Consider the following 23,904-nt stretch of genomic DNA (forward strand, 5'->3'; position numbering starts at 1 on the left):
AGCGAAGTCAGTACAAACTAACATTTCATACAGACAATGACTGGTTTACACTGCTCTATATACTACACACTGAAATGCAAGTACAATATTTATATTCCAGTTGATTTATTTTATAATTATGTGGTACAATTGAGAAAGCAAGCCATTTTTCAGTAACAGTGTGCTGGGACACTTTTGGATTTTTATGTCTGATTTTGTAAGCGAGTCGTTTTTAAGTGAGGTGGAACCTGGGGGTACACACGACAAATCAGACTCCTGGAAGGGGGACAGCCGTCTGGAAAGGTTGAGAGCCACTGCTCTGGAGGGCGCTGCCTTGGAAAGCGCTGTGCTGAATTACACTCAAGCCAAATTGTTCTTCGGATTGAGAATAGCGCTTCCTACCTGAAAGCGCTACAGCAGTGCTTCTCAACCTATTTACCATCCAATACTACCTGTATGGCCCTGAGGGTGTCACATGGACCGCAGCTCTGTGCCGATTGGGCTGTGAGCGGCCTGCGGGCCGCAGGTTGAGAACCGCTGCGCTACAGGAACGACCTGCGGGAGCACTGACGTCTCACACTCGGTACGTGTGTATTGAAATGAAGCGTTTGGGTGAGTGGATGGAACTGATCCTCCCGTCGGAGACACTGGCCCGAAATCAGCCAGGAAGCCTGGAGAAAGTGTCAGAGACCTCGCCCACCCCTGGGGGTGTGTACTGGGGCGGAGTAAAGAGCTACTGGGGAGAGTGAGAGAGGGAGGGAACCGACAGCTCGACGGGAAGGAGGTGCCTCCACCAGGGCTGCACCCAGAAAGGTAGAACAACAGCAACAGGCTCTGGCCTCCTTCAGACTGATGCTCGGTCTGCCAGGCTTTATTTTAAAGTGAATTCACTGCAGCTGGAAGGGGCTGGCCTGGCAGCCTGGGAAAGCAGAGAGGTGGTCTATGCCTAGGGCAGGTACTGCATGGGCCGTGGCAAGGCCCGCTTTTCCCCCTGCTCGCCGAGGAGCCCTGGAGGCAGTGACTGCCGTCAGGGCCGGCTCTAGGATTTTTGCCGCCCAAGGCAAAAACAATTTTGGCCGCCCCCACCCCCCGTTTTTTAATTACCCCACCCCCGGCCCCGCCTCAACTCCGCTCCTTCCCCAAATCCCCAGCCCTGCCTCCTCCCCCCAGGCTCTCAAGCCTGGGACGGAGGGGGAGAAGCGGCGCGCGAAACAGCTGTTTCGCGCGCCGCGGCCGCTCGGGATCTCCCCCTTCCTCCCAGGTTTGAGAGCCTGGGAGGGAGGGCGAGTAGCGGCGTGCGAGCGGCAGCGGAGGTGAGCTAGGGCGGCCGGGGCACATTTTTAGGGGCGGCATTCTGGCGCCGGCCATCCCGCCCCTAAAAATGTGCCGCCCCAAGCACCAGCTTGTTTTGCTGGTGCCTAGAGCCGGCCCTGACTGCCGTCCATGTCCAGTCAGACCTCGGCCTGTCTTCCGGGGGCCACTGTGCATCACCCCAATTCTATCCACACCGCACAGCCTCGCTGGCATCCTTTCTTTCGGCTTCGCACCCGACTTCTCACACAGCGTGCAGAGCTTTTATGGGCTGACAGGACAGTTTAAATACGCTTGAACGGTGAGATACGTAAGAAAGAGACACCCCCTCACACACAAGCTAGCCAAGCTTGCGGTGCTTCCTTACTGTTGGAGCACAGCTAAGGTCACCGGGAAGGGATTGCATGTTTTGCTGGGGGCAGCGTTCAGGTCACTGGGGAAAAACTGGGTGTCATGCTGAGCGCTTGGATGGGGTGTTTCAGAAGTAACTGGGTGCCCTGCATAACTGCCCAAGCTGTGCTGAGGAGAGGGGTGTTGTTGGGGTTTGTTGTCTCTTTGGTAGCATGCTCTGTGTCCCGCATTGACCTCCTGCTGGTGGTGTTTGTTGTGTCTCACTGACTGAGATGTTACGGGGCAGGCTCTCCCTCCCCCCCCCCCCCGTGTCTCTTAGATGCCATGCTGACAGGTGCTGTTTGCCCCCAGAGTGCTTCCTCTGTGGAGAATGCAACAAGCATGAGTCATGTTGAGATGTGTCTGGAGGTGCAGAAAGGCCACAAGCAAAACACAGACTCAAGAATGATGCTGGAGAAAGGAGGATGGGGTGGCTGCTTTACACCTCTTGGCTGGTGAGATCCAGCTTTGGGGCCAGCAGATCTGGTCCCAGGAGGATCACCCCTGCTGGCACAGAGGGTCCTATGCCATCTCCTCTCCCTGCCAGGAGGGTCTGGGGATTTCCTAGTCGGCTGCCTGTGAGCTCCTCTGGCTGCTGCTGCTCATCTCCTTGGATCTTTCTTCCTTCGTTTCATGAGCACGAAGGACTTGTCAGAGCAATAGAAGTGGGCGCTCGGAGCATTTCTTTGTGTTTTCTCTCAATAGGAAAGTCAGAACCTCTCTCCAGGCCATTCTCAATGAGTATGTAAAATTCATGGGGGTTGGTGTATTGAGGGGGAAATGCTTCTTGCATTTACATCAAATTTGAAACAACACGTGTCAAGGTGTCTTTCGAATTGCTATCTGGAATAATGGTGTTCTGATGTTGGGAACTGTATTGTCAGTTTATGCAAAGAAGATAATTTTTGCATTTGAAATTTAATTATGTTGATATGATGATTCCTTTCCTCGAGAAAATTGCGTGGTACAGACATGCCATGTTTGAATTTAAGTAGAAGGGCAAAATAGGTACAATTGTTGCAGGCACCAATTATGTTGATAGTAGCTGAAATCCCAGGCATATGCTAATAGGAAAACCCAATATATGCTATGAACAGCAGTTTTAGGATAGCATCATCCATTTGAGGCTAAAGATTGTCCTGCTTGAATCATCTGGAACTTCTGTCCTATAGAATGTACTTAACTCAATTCTCTCACTGGAGAGAGAAATTATGCCATAAATGTTGAGCTTTGACCTGCTAAACTAGGGACTGCTCTCAAATCCACTCTGCAGACCTTTCCTCCATCCAGCTCACTTCCATGCTCTGTGCATGGCACTCCCAAGGGTGCAGCTGCAGAGCAGAGTGTACACTAGATACTCACCATGTGCAGTATACAGCATTTGGCTGCGTCTGCTTCTACCATAGCTTGTCTCTAAAAGCAAAGGTCTTGATTCTGGGCGATTGAAGGTAATGGGAGATTTGCTATTGACTTCAATGAAGGATCAAGCCCTCGATGTATGTACAACGTGGGATAAACTAACAATTTATTAACTTGTAGGATGGAAAGATATGAGTGTTACAATCTCTGAAACCTTCCCCAATCTATCATGTCTTTTTTTTACATGGTTTATTTACAAATACAACTGTCCCCAGGTAAGGACGTGTGAATCAGTTGGGATAAAATAAGACCAAACCTAGACCTCTGCTCAATCCATAAACAGCAGACATTCTGTTTATGCTTATTTGATTCTGCTCAAGCTGAGCCAATCATTTACTTGACAAATTTCTCCTTTTTTTCCGTTTACAAATTGCCTACAGACTGGTCATGAAATTCTCAAATCCCTTTGTTAATTCTTCGGAAAGTACTGAATATTCTCAATTCATGCTGAGTGACAGGTTCCATAAATCATGTAGTATTGTTCTGTTCCCCAACTGTTCCTGCTGCACATTTATATAAGTGAATGTACAATTCAGAATTAACTTTCAGTGAAAGTTGGAGCATTCAGACTTAAAATTTACTTTTCACGTGGATTTGCACAAGTGAATTACTTGAAGGTTAATGAAGAGTGAACACAAATTTGCATGAAATTTTTTTGCAGTATTGGAACAGTTCCAGTGCCTCTAATGATAACAATGACTCGACAGCTCTCAACTGTAAACCCATCTGTTTTAGGGACAACGGTATTGTTAAGCCCTGCTGCCAGCATTAATTAGAAATCTCTGTTTTCCAGCCTACCATTAACTAACCACTCTGGCCAGAAGCTGCAAAAAGAATCCCAAGCCCATTGATATCATTAGCACAGTGGCAATGTAATGTATTAAGTCACCTGCTCAATACCATCCAATGTTAACCCCCACTCCCCACAAAACGATTGGTAACTTTGCACATCTCTGGTGCCTTCGGCCACTGGCTCTCAGAGCTCTTTACTAACATGAATTCCTCCTCGCACAGCTCCTAGAATCATAGAATCATAGAATATCAGGGTTGGAAGGGACCTCAGGAGGTCATCTAGTCCAACCCCCTGCTCAAAGCAGGACCAATTCCCAACTAAATCATCCCAGCCAGGGCTTTGTCAAGCCGGGCCTTAAAAACCTCCAAGGAAGGAGATTCCACCACCTCCCTAGGTAACGCATTCCAGTGCTTCACCACCCTCCTACTGAAATAGTGTTTCCTAATATCCAACCTAGCCCTCCCCCACTGCAACTTGAGACCATTGCTCCTTGTTCTGTCATCTGCCACCATTGAGAACAGCCGAGTTCCATCCTCTTTGGAACCCCCCTTCAGGTAGTTGAAGGCTGCTATCAAATCCCCCCTCATTCTTCTCTTCTGGAGACTAAACAATCCCAGTTCCCTCAGCCTCTCCTCATAAGTCATGCGCTCCAGACCCCTAATCATTTTTGTTGCCCTCCGCTGGACTCTTTCCAATTTTTCCACATCCTTCTTGTAGTGTGGGGCCCAAAACTGGACACAGTACTCCAGATGAGGCCTCACCAATGTCGAATAAAGGGGAACAATCACGTCCCTCGATCTGCTGGCAATGCCCCTACTTATACAGCCCAAAATGCCGTTAGCCTTCTTGGCAACAAGAGCACACTGTTGACTCATATCCAGCTTCTCGTCCACTGTGACCCCTAGGTCCTTTTCTGCAGAACTGCTACCTAGCCATTCGGTCCCTAGTCTGTAGCTGTGCATGGGATTCTTCCGTCCTAAGTGCAGGACTCTGCACTTGTCCTTGTTGAACCTCATCAGGTTTCTTTTGGCCCAATCCTCTAATTTGTCTAGGTCCCTCTGTATCAGATCCCTACCCTCTAGTGTATCTACCACGCCTCCTAGTTTAGTGTCATCGGCAAACTTGCTGAGAGTGCAGTCCACACCATCCTCCAGATCATTAGTAAAGATATTAAACAAAACCGGCCCCAGCACCGACCCTTGGGGCACTCCGCTTGAAACTGGCTGCCAACTAGACATGGAGCCATTGATCACTACCCGTTGAGCCCGACGATCTAGCCAGCTTTCTATCCACCTTACAGTCCATTCATCCAGCCCATACTTCTTTAACTTGGCAGCAAGAATACTGTGGGAGACCGTATCAAAAGCTTTGCTAAAGTCAAGGAATAACACATCCATTGCTTTCCCCTCATCTACAGAGCCAGTTATCTAGTCATAGAAGGCAATTAGGTTAGTCAGGCACGACTTCCCCTTGGTGAATCCATGCTGACTGTTCCTGATCACTTTCCTCTCCTCTAAGTGTTTCATAATTGATTCCTTGAGGACCTGCTCCATGATTTTTCCAGGGACTGAGGTGAGGCTGACTGGCCTGTAGTTCCCCGGATCCTCCTCCTTCCCTTTTTTAAAGATGGGCACTACATTAGCCTTTTTCCAGTCATCCGGGACCTCCCCCGATCGCCATGAGTTTTCAAAAATAATGGCTAATGGCTCTGCAATCTCATCCGCCAACTCCTTTAGCACCCTCGGATGCAGCGCATCCGGCCCCATGGACTTGTGCACATCCAGTTTTTCTAAATAGTCCCGAACCACTTCTTTCTCCACAGAGGGCTGGTCACCTTCTCCCCCTATTGTGCTGCCCAGTGCAGCAGTCTGGGAGCTGACCTTGTTCGTGAAGACAGAGGCAAAAAAATCATTGAGTACATTAGCTTTTTCCACATCCTCGGTCACTAGGTTGCCTCCCTCATTCAGTAAGGGGCCCACACTTTCCTTCACTTTCTTCTTGTTGCTAACATACCTGAAGAAACCCTTCTTGTTACTCTTAACATCTCTTGCTAGCTGCAACTCCAAGTGTGATTTGGCCTTCCTGATTTCACTCCTGCATGCCTGAGCAATATTTTTATACTCCTCCCTGGTCATTTGTCCAATCTTCCACTTCTTGTAAGCTTCTTTTTTGCGTTTAAGATCAGCAAGGATTTCACTGTTTAGCCAAGCTGGTCGCCTGCCATATTTACTATTCTTTCTACACATCGGGATGGTTTGTTCCTGCAACCGCAATAAGGATTCTTTAAAATACAGCCAGCTCTCCTGGACCCCTTTGCCCTTCATGTTATTCTCCCAGGGGATCCTGCCCATCTGTTCCCTGAGGGAGTCAAAGTCTGCTTTTCTGAAGTCCAGGGTCCGTATTCTGCTGCTCTCCTTTCTTCCTTGTGTCAGGATCCTGAACTCGACCATCTCATGGTCACTGCCTCCCAGGTTCCCATCCACTTTTGCTTCCCCTACTAATTCTTCCCTGTTTGTGAGCAGCAGGTCAAGAAAAGCTCTGCCCCTAGTTGGTTCCTCCAGCACTTCCTGTTTGGAAGGTGAATTGTGTTGGCCTCTCTGCGTTTCCCCAACAGTAAAAGTGACCTTCCTAAAATCACCCCCAGAGCAAGGTGCTGAAACACAGCCTTGCAGGGAACCCAAGGGGGCATAGGACCCATGACTCGGTATGCAGCTCACTAATGGGGTCGGAGAGAGAAGAGGTTGTGCACCTGATATCCCGTAGGGGAATGAATGGGGTAAGGAGGGGTAGAGCCATGGGTTTGCCCTTTTGTGTGCCAACCAGCAGAGCCAGCCAGCTGCGAGGAGGGAGGTAAGCAGTACTCCAGAAAGGGGTGTCACAACTTACTTCCCCGTACTAGAGACCGAGCTGAGCAGGTGGGAGACTGTGACTCGGGGTGAGTTTTGTCCCACTACTTCTGCAAGGGGCTGCCCCATCCTCCAGGCCGACCCAAGGTTCAATCTACCTCTATGGCTCTGAGTGGGACGTACGTAGTCGCCTTGTACTGGCCTTGGTATACGGATGAATTTCACTCGACGGTCTCACTTCCTTTCTGAGTGCTCCGTTGGCATTGCTTTTAATGGGAACTGGGGGTCCAGATCCCTTAGAAGCAGCACTGAAAATTGCAGCCTTAAAATTTGGTAGACACTCATAACAACATGTGAACACAATGTAAAACAAGCTGATGTGTACGGCAGCTGCCCAAGGAGAGAGAGCGTCCTCACAATGCAAGCTGCTGAGATTACGTTATTTGTTAATATTTCACCTCTGTAGAAGACTCCGAGGCCTTTTATTTTCACCACATTGAGTAAGAAAGCGGCTGAATTCCCAGATTCGGAGAAGCGATTCCATTCCATTGTGTTGAGGGGGGAGTGCAGTCCCCCATCGGTATGTCAGGAAAATAATAATAGAATGCAGCAAACCCAGAACGCAGCCAGTGAACTCCATTTCATTGAGTCACATCTTCCCGGAGCGGAGGAATTATTTTAATTAGGGCTGTTACAGTATATCTGAAGGTTTGCTTTTTTATCAATAGGTTGTTTTACTGCTGGTTTTAAATTTACAAATAGCTGATTACGGATGTGGTCGCTAAAGCTCTGCGTTTTCTCGCAATGTGATTTAACACTTCCCTGCCTGTGTTCCCAGGCTAGAGTATTTTGCTTTATTTCATTTGGCCGCATCTCCCACCTCAGTTGTGTAGTGTCTGCTACTGTGTGGCCTACAACACCACAGGACCAGAGCAGAAAGCCATGTCACGGAGCACTTTTCATACCCTGCATCGGCACGAGGATGAACAAAATGACCTGCTATGTCCTTTCCCACTCTAACTCCTAGCCTGGGGAGTTCCACGAAGGGAACCAGTCAGATGTCCACTTACATTTCCCCCCTAATAGGCAGGGAATAAAGGCCTGGAAACGCTAGATTTGAGAAAGATCTGGGTGGCGTTAAAGTCTCGACAAGTATCGGAGCATTCCCAAAAGCGACTGTGATTGTGTGCAGTCCCAACTCAGACATTTCTTTGCATGTTTTATGAACTGAAATGCTCTTCCCTAAGGGCGGCTCACCCTGTGATACCAAGGCTTTCATTATTTACTCTGACAGGCGGCTGGCTCCTGCACTAAGGCCTGTCGCTGCCTGCACTACAAATCAACTCTCACCTTGTCACCACAGAGACGGCAATTTTACAGCTGGCACCTTCAATCAAGTGAAATTTGCAGCTCGCGCGCTCTGTCTCCGTCATGTGACGGTTCAGGAACGCGGGCTGAAGAATGCCTTTCTAGCTGTGAGCTGAAAAGACTCAAAAGCAAATTAAAACTGCAGAGTTAAGATGCGAGTGGTAAAAGAGTGAAATCCCCATGTGATTAGCGCCAGCTCACGCAGCCATTATTGCAATTATGGTGGGAAAATCTCAGCCGCAGCTTGTTGCTGATGTTGACGGTGAACAATAGAATCCAGGATTGCGACACTTCCACCCCCCACCCCCACCCCGGTTTAAATTGAGCTTCTGATTTTCTTATAAGCTGGCAATGTTTCAGAAAAGAGCTTTGTCTTTCAGCAGTTTGTACCATGTTATGTAAGTGGATAAGCAACCCAGAAATACAAAAAAAATGTCCCTTTGGCCCCTGCACTCTCAGCAGGTCTGTTCCCAGATTAGTCTTATGAATGAGCTCCTTCCTTCCTCACATCTCGCCTGGATAAAGCACAATTTAACTGAATCTTAAAACCTGAGCATTAAGAGAGTTGTGGTGGAACCAAATCCAATGGGTCAAAGACTGAAAAGATGGGAAAGGCATCCTAGATCATGGAGTCTACCCTCTGGCCAGATCAGTGTAACACCGCCCTACAGAGAGCGCAGGCACAACTGCCAGCTGCACCCAGGAGGTAGAGAGGATCCTGCATTTGTTTCATTTTATTTTGGGGGATAGAAATATGGTAGGTTAATGCAGTTCTAAAGGCTGTTTCAGCAAAACCAGAAAAGAACATGAGGCCAAAACCCAAGGTCAAAAGCCATCAGAGGATGTAGCTCTGTTAGCATTTAAAACGAGAGGAAATGTTCAGGAGTTTGGGGGTCTCCTTACAGGATTTGGGGGTGCACTGTAACCTCTGCCATAACACTGCTGCTCTTGAAGGGAAGAGGAGATAGACTAATGGTTAAAATCACTAGACTCTGCAGATCTGGGTACAGTCCCCGGGTCTTCTACCGACTTCCTGGGCGACCTTGGGGAAGTCACCTCACCTCCCCATGCCTCAGTTTCCCATCTGCACATCAGATACTAGTGTTTCCTTTCTTCCACACTTTGTCTGGCTTATCTGGTCTATTCAGACGGTAAGCTCTTCGAGGCGGTGACGGTCTCTTATCATGTGTTTGCACGTGACTTAGCACAATGGGGCCATTATCTTGGTTGGCACTTCTAGGTGCTACTGGAATAATAACAAATACATTCTATAAGAAAATACATCATGTAAGTGAATGGTTTGTTACCCGTCTTGGATATTTAGGTCCATGGCTGAATGTCTGCAACTTTCCTGAGCAAAACCTAATCTTAATATATGTTTTTCCTAGGAGAAGCAGGTGGATGAGCTGTCTGCAGTGAGGCAGACCTTGCAAGCTGACCTGGAAACCTCGATCAGACGCATTGCGGATCTGCAGGTCGCCCTCGAAGAGGTGCAGTCCAGTGATGAAAGTGATACAGAAAGGTATCTAGACTAAAACCAAAGAAACAAGCCAAAACAAAGAAGGCCAGGTTCATCCCTGGGGGAAGCATTCTAAAGTTAGTGCAGATACACTAGGGACCACGTGGGCTTGATGTCTCTAATTGTGACAGAAATAGTCTAGTCACAAAAATCATTGGTCCATTTTCTACGTTCATGTAAATCATCCCACTCAGCATAGTTTGTGAGTGCCACCTACTATGCACAATTTTTCATTTAAGAAAAAAAGACCATTTATCAATGAAAAAAGATTTTGGGTTCCAAAAATCACGGTTCCATTTTCCACCAGATGCATGGTTTCCCTCAGGGGGAGGGTTAATCCCCCGTCTTTGGTGTCATGAATATAGCTGTGGTTGTGTCTTTTCAGAACATGAGGGCCTGCTGCTCCATGGCTCATGGCTCTTCACCTTGTGCAGTCATTTGAACCAGTGCAAAATAGGAGTCGAATGCTCCCAATGCAGCAGGGCAGTGTTTGAACACAAGTGGAAATGGCTACACAAGGCACAGGGCAATGGGAAAACCAGGCCCTAATTTTGCATTGGTCCTTCAGCCTTTGGATAACTTCCTTTTGCTGTGTCACAACTGAAGTGGATTTAGGCCAGGATTGAAGGGGGCTAAACTTAATGATAAAAATGTCAGTGTTGAATAGTTAAAACTATATGCTTAATTTCTAAAGTTTTTCTCCTGTTTGTTAATCGGATCTTAAAGCCACTGGGGAAAGCATTTCCAGTCTCGGATGGGATAATCGTTTTAGTGCCAGTGTCACAAAATGATCTCACGTTTCAGAAAAATGCATGTTCCCAGCAGGAGGCTCAGAAATACCAGTTGGAATTGAAATCTTTATTCTCCAACACATTTCACATTTCCTTCCTGCAGAGAAGTGCTTGTGACCTTGTGCTTTCAGACTGTTGGGCAAAATGAATCCAGTGCAAGTCAAATTTACCACCTAAAAACCTTGACAACAAGCCTTTAAAAAGGCTGTTACCAGATAAATTTAAAAATAAAATTCTCCAACAAATTAAAAGGCAAAATAATTCCAGCAGTGAATTTTGTGCTAAACAAAACAAATGACTGAATAATCTCCAGATCAGGGGAATTTGCCCCCAAACCCATGATGCCCTGCTGTGTCTCCAGTGCTAATTATCTAACTGCTCTTCCCAGATCTGTGTTTGAGAGACCTGTTCTTACTCAGCTAAAGTCATTCTTTCCCCCATGGCTTTCACATATACAGTCAAATACCTGAAATGCTAGTCTGAAACCTCCCTTCTATTACACATCTTCACACAACTCTTAAAATATTTGTTCTTTAATGGTAAATCAGTCCAGTGCCATCTGTCTTTCTAACTGCTTTTTAGTCTCTTTGACTGCTTCAGAGTGTCTCTTTCCCAGACAGCCTCCAGACAAGACCATTGCTCTTGCAGCAGATCTAATAGGATGTTCTTCCTGAAAATAAATCTGCTCTGTCTCTTCCTGGCTCCCCCTGCCGTGAATACAGGGCTCCTCGCTCTTTGTAAGAGGAAGTCTCCTGGAAAGCCTCAGTCTTAAAGGGGTACACACTGGGCTGCCTCAGCCATAGCTGCTAATGTGAGAGAAGGATGTTTCCACAGATCATCTAATTATCAGACTTCTGACAACTAGATGCTCAATAAAGTAACGTTATTGATTAAAAAAAACCCAGACAGCCCTGTGACGTTTACTTGCCTTCAAAATCGAGGTTGGGTGAGGAGAGAGAATCCGTTTTTGCAGGAGAGCTGGTTGAAAAATTTTGACAAGAAAAAATTTCCATTCAATTTCCATTCCCCATTTTTGGACTAGCTACATTCTGATGATTGTTGTTCCCTCCTTTCCCTCATTGCTAAGAGGGCATTATGACAAAGAGAGAGAAGGGTTATATAAACACACACACACACACACACACTCCATTCTTTGAAAAGATATACTTATTCAATATTATATGAAGATTATATATTTTCAAAGAATGGGGCGTGTGTGTGTATATATACATATATATATTGATACCATTCTTTGAAAAGATGCAGTTCTTTCCCCAAAAACCGGGTAGAACAGGGTGGAACCCAAGAGCTCAAAAATGCCCTTTCTAATCAAAACTGATTTCAGATACAAGTCATGCTTTCCTTGGAGATGAGAAGTACTTCTCAGCAGGGACTCTCCAGGCTGCTGTGCTGAGGAAAATGGTGTTCTGCCCTTTTTACAGTTATTTACCCCTCCTCTACATCCATGGCTTCAGATTTTCTCATTTCCCTGCAGTCTTTAACTTTTAACCAGTGGATCCTAAAACCAGCACAACCTGTTACTAAGTTGAATTAGTAAATTCAGTCCTTCTGGACGGTTCATTGAACGCTACCAGCTCTATAACAAACCAGGTTTATGATGCATTGCAGGGGGCTCAGATTTACAACTGCTCAATGCCTGATGTTGTGTCTCCCCTCTGACTTCAGTGGAGTTAATTCTGATGCACACAGGCGTGAGAGCAGCGTCAAGCCCCAAACATATTGCATTAAGTAGATCCTAGGAAAGCCAATACGCTCTGATGCAGAAGAACTGCAAATAGCACTGTGGCTCACAGCAGGCATAACATGTACTTGTCACATCAGGCCCTTTAGTCAGCCTACAGATCTGGGCTGTGTTTGAGCATGTTACAGGATAGTTAGCCATCCAACTGACACAACTTGCACTACCATCAGTGGGCTCTGGACTGGCATACATCACTCTACCAATATACCTCTCCCCCAGTGTGCACAACGGTGGCCTCTGTGTGTGTGTGTGCGCACGCACACCCATATGCCTTTCTTCTCCAGTGTGTCTGATTTTTAGGACATATTTTGGACAGATAGGAAAAGGCCCTGGTAGCTCTGCTCCTCCTTGTAATGACAGCTGGAGGAGAAAGTTGTGTTACAATGAATCTGAAATGTTTTCGATCTCCTCAAACAGAAGCTGATCCTCTGACTTCCACTGTGGTTTAGTAAAGACAGCACAATCCATCGCCAAGTGCAATGATCTTTTCTTCATTCATTACAGTGTCCAGACGGCCCTGGAATCCGCCTGTTTAAGAAGAGATATGCAGGGCCGGTGCAAGGAAGTTTCGGGCCCTAGGCGAAACTTCCACCTTGTGCTGTCCCCCCCTCCCAGCCCTGTGGCAGCTCCCCGCACCCCCTCCGCCCTGAGGCGCCCCCCCGCGGCAGCTCCCCCCCCGCCCTGAGGCGCCCCCCCACATAGCAGCTCCCCCCTCCCCCCCCCGGGGAGCCGTGCAGCAGCTCCCCACCCCAGCTCACCTCTGCTCTGCCTCCTCCCCAAGCACGCCGCCCCCGCTCTAATTCTTCTCCCCTCCCAGGCTTGCGGCGCCAAACAGCTGATTGGCGCTGCAAGCCTGGGAGGCGGGAGAAGTGGAGCGGCGACCACGTGCTTGGGGAGGGGGCGTAGGAACGCTGTAAAAAAAATTTGGGGGCACCGCTTTTTGGCGCCCCCAAATCTTGGCGCTCTAGGCAACCGCCTAGTTTGCCTTAATGGTAGCACCGGCCCTGGAGATATGTAAGTGAACCCTAAGATTTGCTGGCTGGTTAAAGCTTTTCACCTTTTTTGTGATATTGACTCATAGTTGTCAAAATCTCGTTTTCCAAGGAGATGTCAATACCTGTTGAAAATGTGATTGTGTTCGTATTAGATGTGCTTTGATTAGTTTCAGATGTAATTTCAGATGTATTGCCTTTACATACCCTGCAGCTACATTGATCTTCCACATTTTCCCTAGATATTCTGCCTATAATCCAAGATAGATGGTCTCAATTTTTTTTCTTTGCCGGGTCTGATTTGAGAATATTAAACTGGCTTGTACTTTTAAAGGGAGTGAATCTCTTAAAGGGAATCAACCTATCACCATATCAGGAGTGGACACTAATGACAAATGAATACAGGGACCAAACCCCTAACATAGTGTGAAACCCTTTTGGAAGGTTTGTGCCCACCTCTGATACAGACCAGGAGGACTGGTTCAAATGTGTTTTACAATTAAAGCCATCATCCCACAGCTGAACATACAGTGAATAAGATGGGGATTGTGTTTGCACACCACCAAGCTGGTTTACAGAGCATTTTCACCAGCATAAGGAGAAACAGCCATCTGAAGTGGCAATTGCATGAAAATCATGTTGCCCGGAAAAGTTTGTTTCATGTGCACTGAAAGCAGACTCTGAGCCCATCTGTGCTGATGTTGTGAAAGACCAGAACAGTTTCTGTCATCTAAAGGTGCAAAAAAAAAAATGATTAGGGATGAAGGGACCAATACAGATCATAGAATCATAGAATATCAGGGTTGGAAGGGACCTCAGGAGGTCATCTAGTCCAACCCCCTGCTCAAAGCAGGACCAATTCCCAACTAAATCATCCCAGCCAGGGCTTTGTCAAGCCGGGCCTTAAAAACCTCCAAGGAAGGAGATTCCACCACCTCCCTAGGTAACGCATTCCAGTGCTTCACCACCCTCCTAGTGAAATAGTGTTTCCTAATATCCAACCTAAACCTCCCCCACTGCAACTTGAGACCATTGCTCCTTGTTCTGTCATCTGCCACCACTGAGAACAGCTGAGCTCCATCCTCTTTGGAACCCCCCTTCAGGTAGTTGAAAACAGCTACAAACAAAAGCCACCCCAAACTACCACCCTGAGAGAACCCATCTAGGTTTTAGTCATCTTTCCCCCACTTCATTTTTCCTGTGCATGGCTTGGTTTGACCTGGGTCTGGAGCACAAATTCGGCAACACAGTGAGAGGCTGACATGTGGTTGTTTCCAGTCCAGGGAACCTGCGAAGCCAGGTGAGATAGCCTAGTCAGGATAAGGTTTTCAAATACCCGATTTGCCAGCTTACCTCAGCTTTCTTTGCTGTCTTTGGAGAAGGAGGGCATGCCAGAGTGAATGCAAAGTAAAATGGTGGTGTGTTCTGCTTACAGGGACAATCAGTCTAGCTTAGGCTCCACTCTAAGTCTGGAGCCAGAAGAAAGCATCAAATCCTGGATGGGGTCTTCAGTGGGCTGGTCATCACCTTCAGGTCCCAGTGTGGCTGGAAGTCTCTCAAGGCAATCCCTGGGCAGCCGCAGCACCCCGAGCCTGAGGTAAGACCTGTCCAGAACTTTCTTAGACTAAAAAAACATCACTGGTAATGGATGGTATGTGCTGCAGGTCGAGATGTGAGAAACAGAGAGCTCACACCAAACATATCCTCTGTAGAAACTTTAAACACTAAATGCCAAGTGCCACACACAGGAGGATGTACAAGGCACCGCAGCCAAGAAAACATAGATAGCCTTCCTAGGGCCTTCAGGAGCTGCAGCAGCCAGCTCGGAATCAGTTACTTCTTTTTAAAAAGCCATCCAGGTTTCTGATTTTGCGTGCTTTTAAACTTGGCAGATTGCAACAAGACAGCAAGGCGCCATTAGGCGAATGGTATTTTAAGGGTACAGTATTTCCTGTGTAAAGCTGCACTTCTGCATCTTGCCCTCCTAGAATTATAAAAGAGGCAGGTACAAAGTAACATCAACTCTTCCACACCAGTCCCCTTCACTTGACCAGACCTCCAAAGCAATGACATTTAGTTGTGAGGTAGGTTACTATCTGATGTTTATTTCCGATGATTGTTCATTGCCCTTTTCAATATAAGAGACTACATTCAGCTGGGTAAGAACTACTGACTGGTGAACGTTAAAAAGCTTTGGACTTTCTGTTCGGATCAATATCCAGAACTTTGAGTCACAATAAGTTTGGGAAAACTTAAGACTGGTATTCAGAGTTCCCTGTTTCACGCAGTCTTAGTCACATCTTTATCTTTAGTACTCACCTCATTACTGCAGTATCATGTTAGGACAGTGGCTCTCAACCTTTCCAGATGGCTGTACCTCTTTCAGGAGTCTGATTTGTCTTGTACTCCCAAGTTTCACCACACTTAAAAACTACTTGCTTATAAAATCAGACATAAAAATACAAAAGTGTCACATCACAGTATTACGGAAAAATTGCTTACTTTCTCATTTTACCATATAATTATAAAATAAATTGATTAGAATATAAATGTTGTACTTACATTTCAGTGTCTAGTACATAGAGCAGTATAAACCAGTCATTGTCTGTATGAAATGTTAGTTTGTACTGACTTCGCTAGTGCTTTTTGTAGCCTGTTGTAAAACTAGGTAAATATCTAGGTGAGTTGGTGTATCCCCTGGCAGACCTCTGAGAACCACTGTGTTAGGAAGTACTCTATGATTTCTCTACATAGATGCTCCTACTGCAATTGGTAGCTGCCTTAGCACTATTAGCAATGGGAATGTTATGTGAAGCAACAGAAAATGGTGATATTAAAGAGAGACAGAGGCATTTACCGAATGAGTTGGAAGACCATGACCTAACATGAGAGGATTTCACATTGCTTGTATTGGACACTGTAATCGACCCACACCTAGATGTTTATTTACAGTAATTGTGTGGCTACTCTCCTGCAGGTGAAACCCTGGCCTCACTGAGGTTAATGGGACTTTTCCCACTGACGTCAGTGGGGTCAGGATTTCACCCATAGCGCCCGTGCTCAGAAGCTTGGTGTGGGTGGAGATGGTGGCACGAAGGAAATGTGTGTGAATCAGTGGATGGACAGGCCATTTTTGGTCAGATCACCAAGCACGTCACAATACTGATCAATTCCACAAAAGGGAAAACAGGAATTGTGGCCTACAGCACAAACCAAACTACATTTTTAAATTTAGACTTCTTCCACGGTGCATTTCACCTCGTACCTTAGCACTTCACCAGCATGCCAGGGAGGGAAATATTATTGTCTCTGTTTTGCAGATGAGGAACTGGGGCACAGAGAGTCTAAGTGATTTACCCAGCTCTCCTGAATCCCAGTCTACTGCTTTAAGCACAAGATCTTTCTTCTACTCTTGAAGCAGTTCAGCGGCTGTTTGACAGCCTTTGCAATGTAGGGCATGCTTATTTCAAGCCCTTCCATTTTGGATACTTGGTCAGATTTGCAGCAGAATGAAGTCGGCAATGGAAACCATATCTGGCAGCTGCCACTGAAATTTCTCTCTGTTTGACAGGACAGGGTAGGCCACGTGGACATCTCATGTGTCACAGACCATGTATACTTTGCTGAGTGCTAATGAGAGGGGTTTGCCAAGCTCAGACTACTGCTGTTCCTTCTGTCAATGCAAAATAGCTATCAAGTGTGTACAGACAGAATGGGCCCCATAGGAGAATATAGGAGGGAAAACTCAAAATCAAAAGTGCCACTCTGTTCTCAGTGTGAATTGTTAGGTCTGGACTGGAGTGTGGTGCAGACACTGAATAGAATACATGGGATGAACCAGCTGTCTAAAAAGACAAATGTTATCTGTAGCTGGAAGGTAAATCCACGCCACGGACAGGCTTAACATTGCAGCAAGTTGTATCCATCATAGCGCCCCAGTGCTTGTGATAAACAAACAAGAACAAGACAGACTTTGAGCAAGAACCACAGAAATGTCTACCATGGCTTTTTTTAACCACATTTTGGAACAAACAAGCTATTATTTTTCTTCTTTGACAAAACTTTAAAAGTTCTACTTAGCAACAGAGAAGAACAAATAGTAAATACATGTCATGCGTCTGACGAAGTGGGCATTCATCCACGAAAGCTTATGCTCCAATACGTCTGTTAGTCTAGAAGGTGCCACAGGACGCTTTGTCACTTTTTAGTAAATACGTGGTTTTGTTACTGGATCTGGCAGAGGTCCATTTAATTGGTTCCTACTGGGCTTTTCCCTCTAGGTCTCCCAGATAGTGGTAGCTGTCTATTGTCTCGTTTGGGGCTTAGTGAACAATGGAAGAGCTAGAAGAAGAGAGAAGCTGTGATCGCACTTGTTGCAGCCCTGGAGGAAGAAGCATGATGTCTTATAGAGAAATTGCCTCCGCTTCTGAGACTGATCTCAGCCCTGGCTTCGCATGAGCAGCCTTGCACAGGAGCCCCTGCTCCTTCAGTTGGGCTGCAAGCTGCCTATTCTTATGGAGTTGATATTGCCTCTGACGGACACAGTCATGCCACTGAGCTCAGCAGAGCTCGAGATTCTCAGAGCAAGCGCACACTGAAGACGCCTGGCCCAGATGCTGATATTTTGGTGACATCAACACGTTCTGCAGTCCCCTAATGGGCTGGCTCCGGTCTAACATTCTGCCCCATCGGAAAGTGTGCAGCAGCCGTTCACAATTTGCTTCAGAAAAGCTTGTTGTTTGTGGAGGCGTCAGGGATGGCGATATAGCCACAGCTGTGAAGCAAGAAGTAGGGAGAGATGTTTGGGTCTCTGTTTGCTAGTCAGACTAGTGCTGTGATGCCAGTGGCTTGTGTTTGCCCTTTAGCAATCATGTGCCTTGTCAAAAGCTTTAGCTACAACTGGAGACACATGCAAACTCACCCATCTAGGCAGAGAAAAATGACACACTGAATTATGTGCCATTGTACATTAAGTTATTGTCTGCATGACTCCATCTATGCCCCAGTTGGTGGTGGGAAGGTAAAAGGCTTACGGTCGGAGTGCTGTCTACTGCTGCTCACAGAGACTCTCACACCTGTTCCCACCATTTAATGGAGAGAAAAGAGGGAATGAACATCTCCTTCCATCTCTTGACTGCTTCAACCGACATGTCCCAAGAGCTGCCTACCAGACCTTTTCCTGAGCAATGCACCAATATCTCAGCTAGAACCATTGTCGCCCATTCGGTGTGGACAGTGGAGGGCAAACTCTCAGGAGATGTGATTCTAATCTGAATGTAAAAGCAACTGCAGGTCCAAGTGAGAACCTAAACATAACTGCTGCAGGTGGCTTATTGCATGTCGATGGTTATTCAGTAATAAAACCGCACCAATGATTACTGGGCACCAGGATTGCCTTTTGAATCAGTCCCAATCACCACAGGTGGTGACATCTACTGATTTCACATTTGTTTTTCTTTCAAGCCAGTGTAATTTTAAAACAGTAGCGGGGAAAAATCAATCAATTTGCAAACATTGCTGATGGATTCATCAAAGTGGCTTATCTGGCAAAGATATTTGATTACATTTTCAATACTTGCTGTCTAATTAAAATATACACAATTTTGTATTTTGTTCAATATGCATGTTTGCATAACACACCAACTAATGAACTATTTTAGTCTGCTAAACTACTCAGAAGCAGCCTTCAGCAAGCACTCTTGGAAAGTTTTTTTCCCAATCTTGTCTAGTTTGCAGGTACCTGGAGGGGAACAGAGGAGACACCCGTAGATGTTATTACACATGAATGTTAAAAATGGGGAGTTATCACACAATGGCAAAAGAGTACCAAAGATCACGAAGAATGTCTTGTCAAGTATGCATTTTACGAATATGTCTTGGTTTGACAGATCGCACCATCATTTAAGGTAGTTGCAATTTTATAGGCTGAAGAGTAGAGAAAAGAGGTGGAAACAGGAAAGTTACATTGTGGGGCATAATTGAGAGGTTAATACTGTTGTGTCATTAATTTTAATACATTATTTAAACCTCTGTAGAAAAGTGACCACCTAATCAGGTCAGGTACTACACAGTCATTGGCCCAGAGGCTGTGAAAATGTTTCAGGCTACATTCTTTTCAACATGTGGAGAAGGAAGCTCAGTGGGAGAGTGTGGTATTTAAGGTCAAACCATCAAATCAAAGAAGGTAGTTGGTTCCAAACCAGGATCAGTGGAATGTTAGATGAAAGCCGCTACTTCAAAAACACACTTCAAGCAGGATGATATTCCTTGATGTATTCTCTAGAGGTGATTTAAAGAGATAATGCAGTCTATCTGTGGATTTGTGTGCCATATGCTCACATGTTTACCACTGAGGGAAGTTTTTATATTAAAGTGTATAAATGTATGACATGTTAATTTTTGAAGAAAATGTAAACATGCTGTAAGCAAGTTGGACAATGGCATATATAAGCAGCCAGACAGCTAGATACTTAACGTGGCTCAGCTTGGCTCACAGCTGTAAGGGACTAGAAACTGAGGAAATTAGCCCCGGAAAAAGGTCGGAACATAAAACACACACAAAACGACATTAGCACAGAGGCCAAGTGTGCAGCCTTTGCTTGCAGGGATAGAATTTATTCCTGGGAACAGGCCAGTTGAAACCAGAGAGAATCCTGACATGAGGAAATGCTACTCTGCATGAGGAAGGGTTCAGAATTGGGCACCTAAGTGTTAAGGATTTGACTGAAACCCTCCAAATAGCCCTGGAAATGAAGACAAAAGGTGGGCATCTTACTTGAAATTCCTCCCTGGTATTATGGGGATCTTCAGACAGACAGTGACTTTACATCTCAGATGTGAAGTACTTACATGGGCTGGATTTTCAGAAGTCCTGAGATCAAAGTCTATGTCATTGCTTTGCCAGGAGCCCTGCGTGGGAGAAGGTACATAGCTCCATTGGCCCAGGGGCTGCGTAGGGAAGGGAATCTCTCCATGCTCCCAGTATTTATTTGCAGTACTCCTCTCCCCAGATCAGCTGCACTAGCCAAGCCTCTACCCACTCACCACCCACCTGCTTTCTCTAGCATACCCAGAACCAAGGCCAGGGAGACTATACAGGAACATAAGAGATTTGTGTGTGCAGTGGGGCAAGGGAGGAGGTTACCCCCTGGCACGTCTCATGCCCACACAATCCATGGCACAATCTAGCTCCAAGTCGTTTTTGCTTATATTGTGCACATATCTTTTTCATTTCTGTATACAAAATTACCTGACTTTCAGACTGCAGTCATTGCAAAGTGGGGTTTAGTGCCTACATGATGTATAGTCACCCTGTAGTTGTGTGCAGAGTCTGATATGTAGCTACACGGAGTTTATGTGATTTTTCAAGATTAATACTGGTGTCTTCCCTATAATGTTAAACACTCCATTCTTATTGTGCAGCGGTCTGAGCCCTGTGAATTCAGGTTTACATGGTAAAATAAATACAAACCAGAATTAATTTTCTGAAGAGCAAGTCCCCACGCAGCTAATATTTTAAATACCTTTTGTGGTAGTTTGAAAATGCCTTTCTGAGCCTTGTCTATTGCTGGTATGAAATGGAATTTAAAACCAATAAAAGCAATGGTTTGACTTAGGCATAGGTAATTGACACGAGTCCTTCATCAGAGAGCAGAGCATCCTTGGTGTGCAGAATTCTACTCTAGCATTGTATTTAAGAATGCTTTTATCTTCATTCCTATGGCTGCCTTAGGTCTTTGGTCCAAATTACTTAGGCGTAACTGCAAATGAATGGCAATAAATCAGAAATTATGGATTAAACTACATTATTGAGATGAACTGTGCTGGATTTATACTAAACGGGCAGCATTGGAGACTGTGGGCAGCACAGTATTTATCTCTATAAAGAGAGAAATAAAAGCAACATGTTGGTCCAGCCATGACCTAATTTCAAAGCAATCCTTTGCATTCAGGCTGGAAGAGATGTCACAATCTCGAGTTGTTCTAAAGTCCATGGAAAGGCAAAGTCCAAATCCTAACCTTATACCTGCAAATGGCCTCAGATAATCTAAGACTGAAGTACTAGGCAGGAAGCTGTATCAAATGAAAACAAACGGAAGATGATGAATCTAGTGAGTTAATGAGAAAGAGCCTATGTGTCTTGTCTCAGTTGATCTCAGTTTTATTAAGATTTTGCTTACACAAACCCCCAGTAATGAGAAACAAATCTACCTAGCATTCACTTCTTGCTAATATATGCGGGATAGTTTTCCTTCCCCGAACTAGCAGCTCCCAAAAGGGAGTGATATAAGGCTATTATATTCAGCCCAGTGTACAGAGATCAGGAATTTGATTAACTTTTTCTATAATTCTCTGATATTAAGTATTTGGACAAAAATGGCTGTCAACTCTGAATCCCAGTAAATCAGAGACATCTCACAGTCGGAATAAAATGTCAACTTTTTATTAGAAAGTGAATTCAAAACTATGTGAATTTACTGCATCCTTGGGTAACAAGGTTGAAATTGCTGAACTACAGAGCTTCTAAGCCCAGTATGCAGGAGATAGGGGACTATTCAGGGGGCCTTCACTTGGAGGGGTCAGTATCCAAACAATTCTGAACAGTCCCAGAGTGACTGGACACACACATAAAAATCATAACCGTTTTGGGTATTCGTCACATCCCTACTAGACTGAAGTTATACTATAGCAGTCATCTCTTACACTCTGGGTTCCTTGCAGATACTGTTCTGTGGGATGAAGGGTCTGTCTTTTCTCTAGGCCCATTGATTTGGTAACAAGCCCACTGCACCCTAGAAACGTCATGGTTCTCACAATGATGCATACTTGGAGCTTCGTGGTGATGGTGGGGACAGAACTTTGACTGTCCTGCTGCAAAAGGAACAGCTCCATTAGCTGTTACTAGTGTGTGGCCTGTGACATGTGGCTCTAGTTTCGTGCAGTAGAGGGCAGGAGTGTTCAGGCATGCTCATTGCAATATTAGTGTAGACTCTTCCAAGAGGAGTGATGACAAAATGGCACAATGTTTACGTTTGTCTGCAATGGTAATTTTGGCTCGATTGGCATCTGTGCTGACAAGCTGGTAGTAAATATTTACATTGCTCAAGCTTTAAATGTCTCTCTGCAAGTACCAAAGATGAGTGCCGCCCAGCACTGGTGATTATGGGATCTGCAAAGACTTTCTGCAGACCTTGTTACAACAGGTGAGTGAAGCTACCTTCAGGAGCGAAGGGGAGGAGTAAGAGACACAGTTTCACTCAATCTCTTTTCATGCCATAGGACAACTCTTCTTGACGAATGAGAGCTACTTGCTCTGGTCCCTCTGGTGCTAGTCTTCCTGCAGGGTCTTGTTTGGAAGCTGTCAGTTTCCTCTCTTGAAGCAGAGTTCCCCTTTCCCCAGATGATCTCAATGAGCTGTTACTAGTTTACGAGACAGCAGGAGTAGAAGACAGACATATATTTGTGACACTTAGCACATGCTATCTCAGCTTGGGAACCTTGTGGCACTATTCACTGCAGCTACGCTGCCCTTGTGAATGCAAAGCATCCAAGGATTTCAATTCCAAGTCGATGGCTGATGAACATCAGTAGCTATACTTTCCCCCTGGTGCCTCCTTAGCATTGTTAGACCCTGCCATCCAAGGGAGTTCTTGGAAACAAAGCTTAGTCTCTCTCAGATGTGGTAGCACACAGGGCCGGCTCCAGGCACCAGGCAACCAAGCACATGCTTGGGGCGGCACCTGGTAAGGGGCGGCCAATCTTGGGGTGGCGGGGGGCAGCGCGGCGCGGCATTCCGCGGGGGGGGGGGCGCTCCGGCGGCGCTCGGCAGGGGGGCGGCGCGGGGCGCGGTGCTCGGGGGGGGGGGGTCCGGCGGCGCTCGGTTGCGGGGGGGGCGGGCTCCGGTGGCGCGGCACTCGGCGGGGGGGGCGGCGCGGGTCGCGGCGCTGGGGGGGGGTTCCGGCGGTGCGGTGTGGCGCTCGGTGGGGGGGCGGCGCGGGTCGCGGCACTGGGGGGGGGGGTTCCGGCGGTGCGGTGTGGCGCTCGGCGGGGGGGGCGGCGCGGGGCGCGGCGCTGGGGGGGGGGTTCCGGCGGCGCGGTGCTCGGCGGGGGGGGGGGTCGGGGGGGCGGCGCTTGTTTTTTGCTGCTTGGGGCAGCAAAAAAGTTAGAGCCGGCTCTGGTAGCACATATGACAGCAACACTGACCACATAGAGCCATCAGCACAGCTCTCAATTGTAGCTCTTGAGTCTTGAGAGGACAGTGTCACACTTTCATGTCCATGAAAACAGATCAGGATACATCCAATTGTTCTTAAGATCTTGTGGGGGCTCACTGTTCGTATCTGATGATAGTCAGAGCCTAATCCCAGATAATAAATTACTTTGAACTTTATAATTTATTTATATGTTTACTATCATAGGGAAAGAACCGCTTGAAGACACACAAAAAAGGGAGATCACCTAGGTTTGGATTTCAGTATCTGAATATTCTTATTATATTAGAACTGGAGGTCTTGGAGCAGTCAGGAAATGGCCATGTTACTTATTTTATTTTAAAACATGATGATATTATCAAAAGCAAATAATTTATATTAAAAACTTTATTGCCTTGCATTGATAGCATGACAGGAAAATTTCTTAGAGAAATCTGGACAAGTTCTTCTCTCTTACTTCCTTGGAGCTGTACTGGTTTTCATACATGCAGAACCAAGAGCATAATTTGGTCGATATTCTTTT

At 46.2% G+C, this 23,904-nt stretch overlaps 1 protein-coding gene across 1 annotated transcript in view; it reads left to right on the forward strand.

Moving 5' to 3' along the window:
* The window catches only part of MYO18B (myosin XVIIIB), a 186,471-nt gene that overhangs the window by 143,796 nt on the left and 18,771 nt on the right, over window positions 1-23,904 (forward strand). The window contains exons 39-40 of the mRNA XM_065417569.1: window positions 9,495-9,628; window positions 14,606-14,767. Of these exons, the coding sequence (XP_065273641.1) occupies window positions 9,495-9,628; window positions 14,606-14,767 (296 nt within the window). The remainder of the gene's footprint in view (window positions 1-9,494; window positions 9,629-14,605; window positions 14,768-23,904) is intronic.

This window comes from Emys orbicularis, chromosome 16 (assembly GCF_028017835.1).
Source record: "Emys orbicularis isolate rEmyOrb1 chromosome 16, rEmyOrb1.hap1, whole genome shotgun sequence".
Taxonomy (NCBI): Eukaryota; Metazoa; Chordata; order Testudines; family Emydidae; genus Emys; species Emys orbicularis.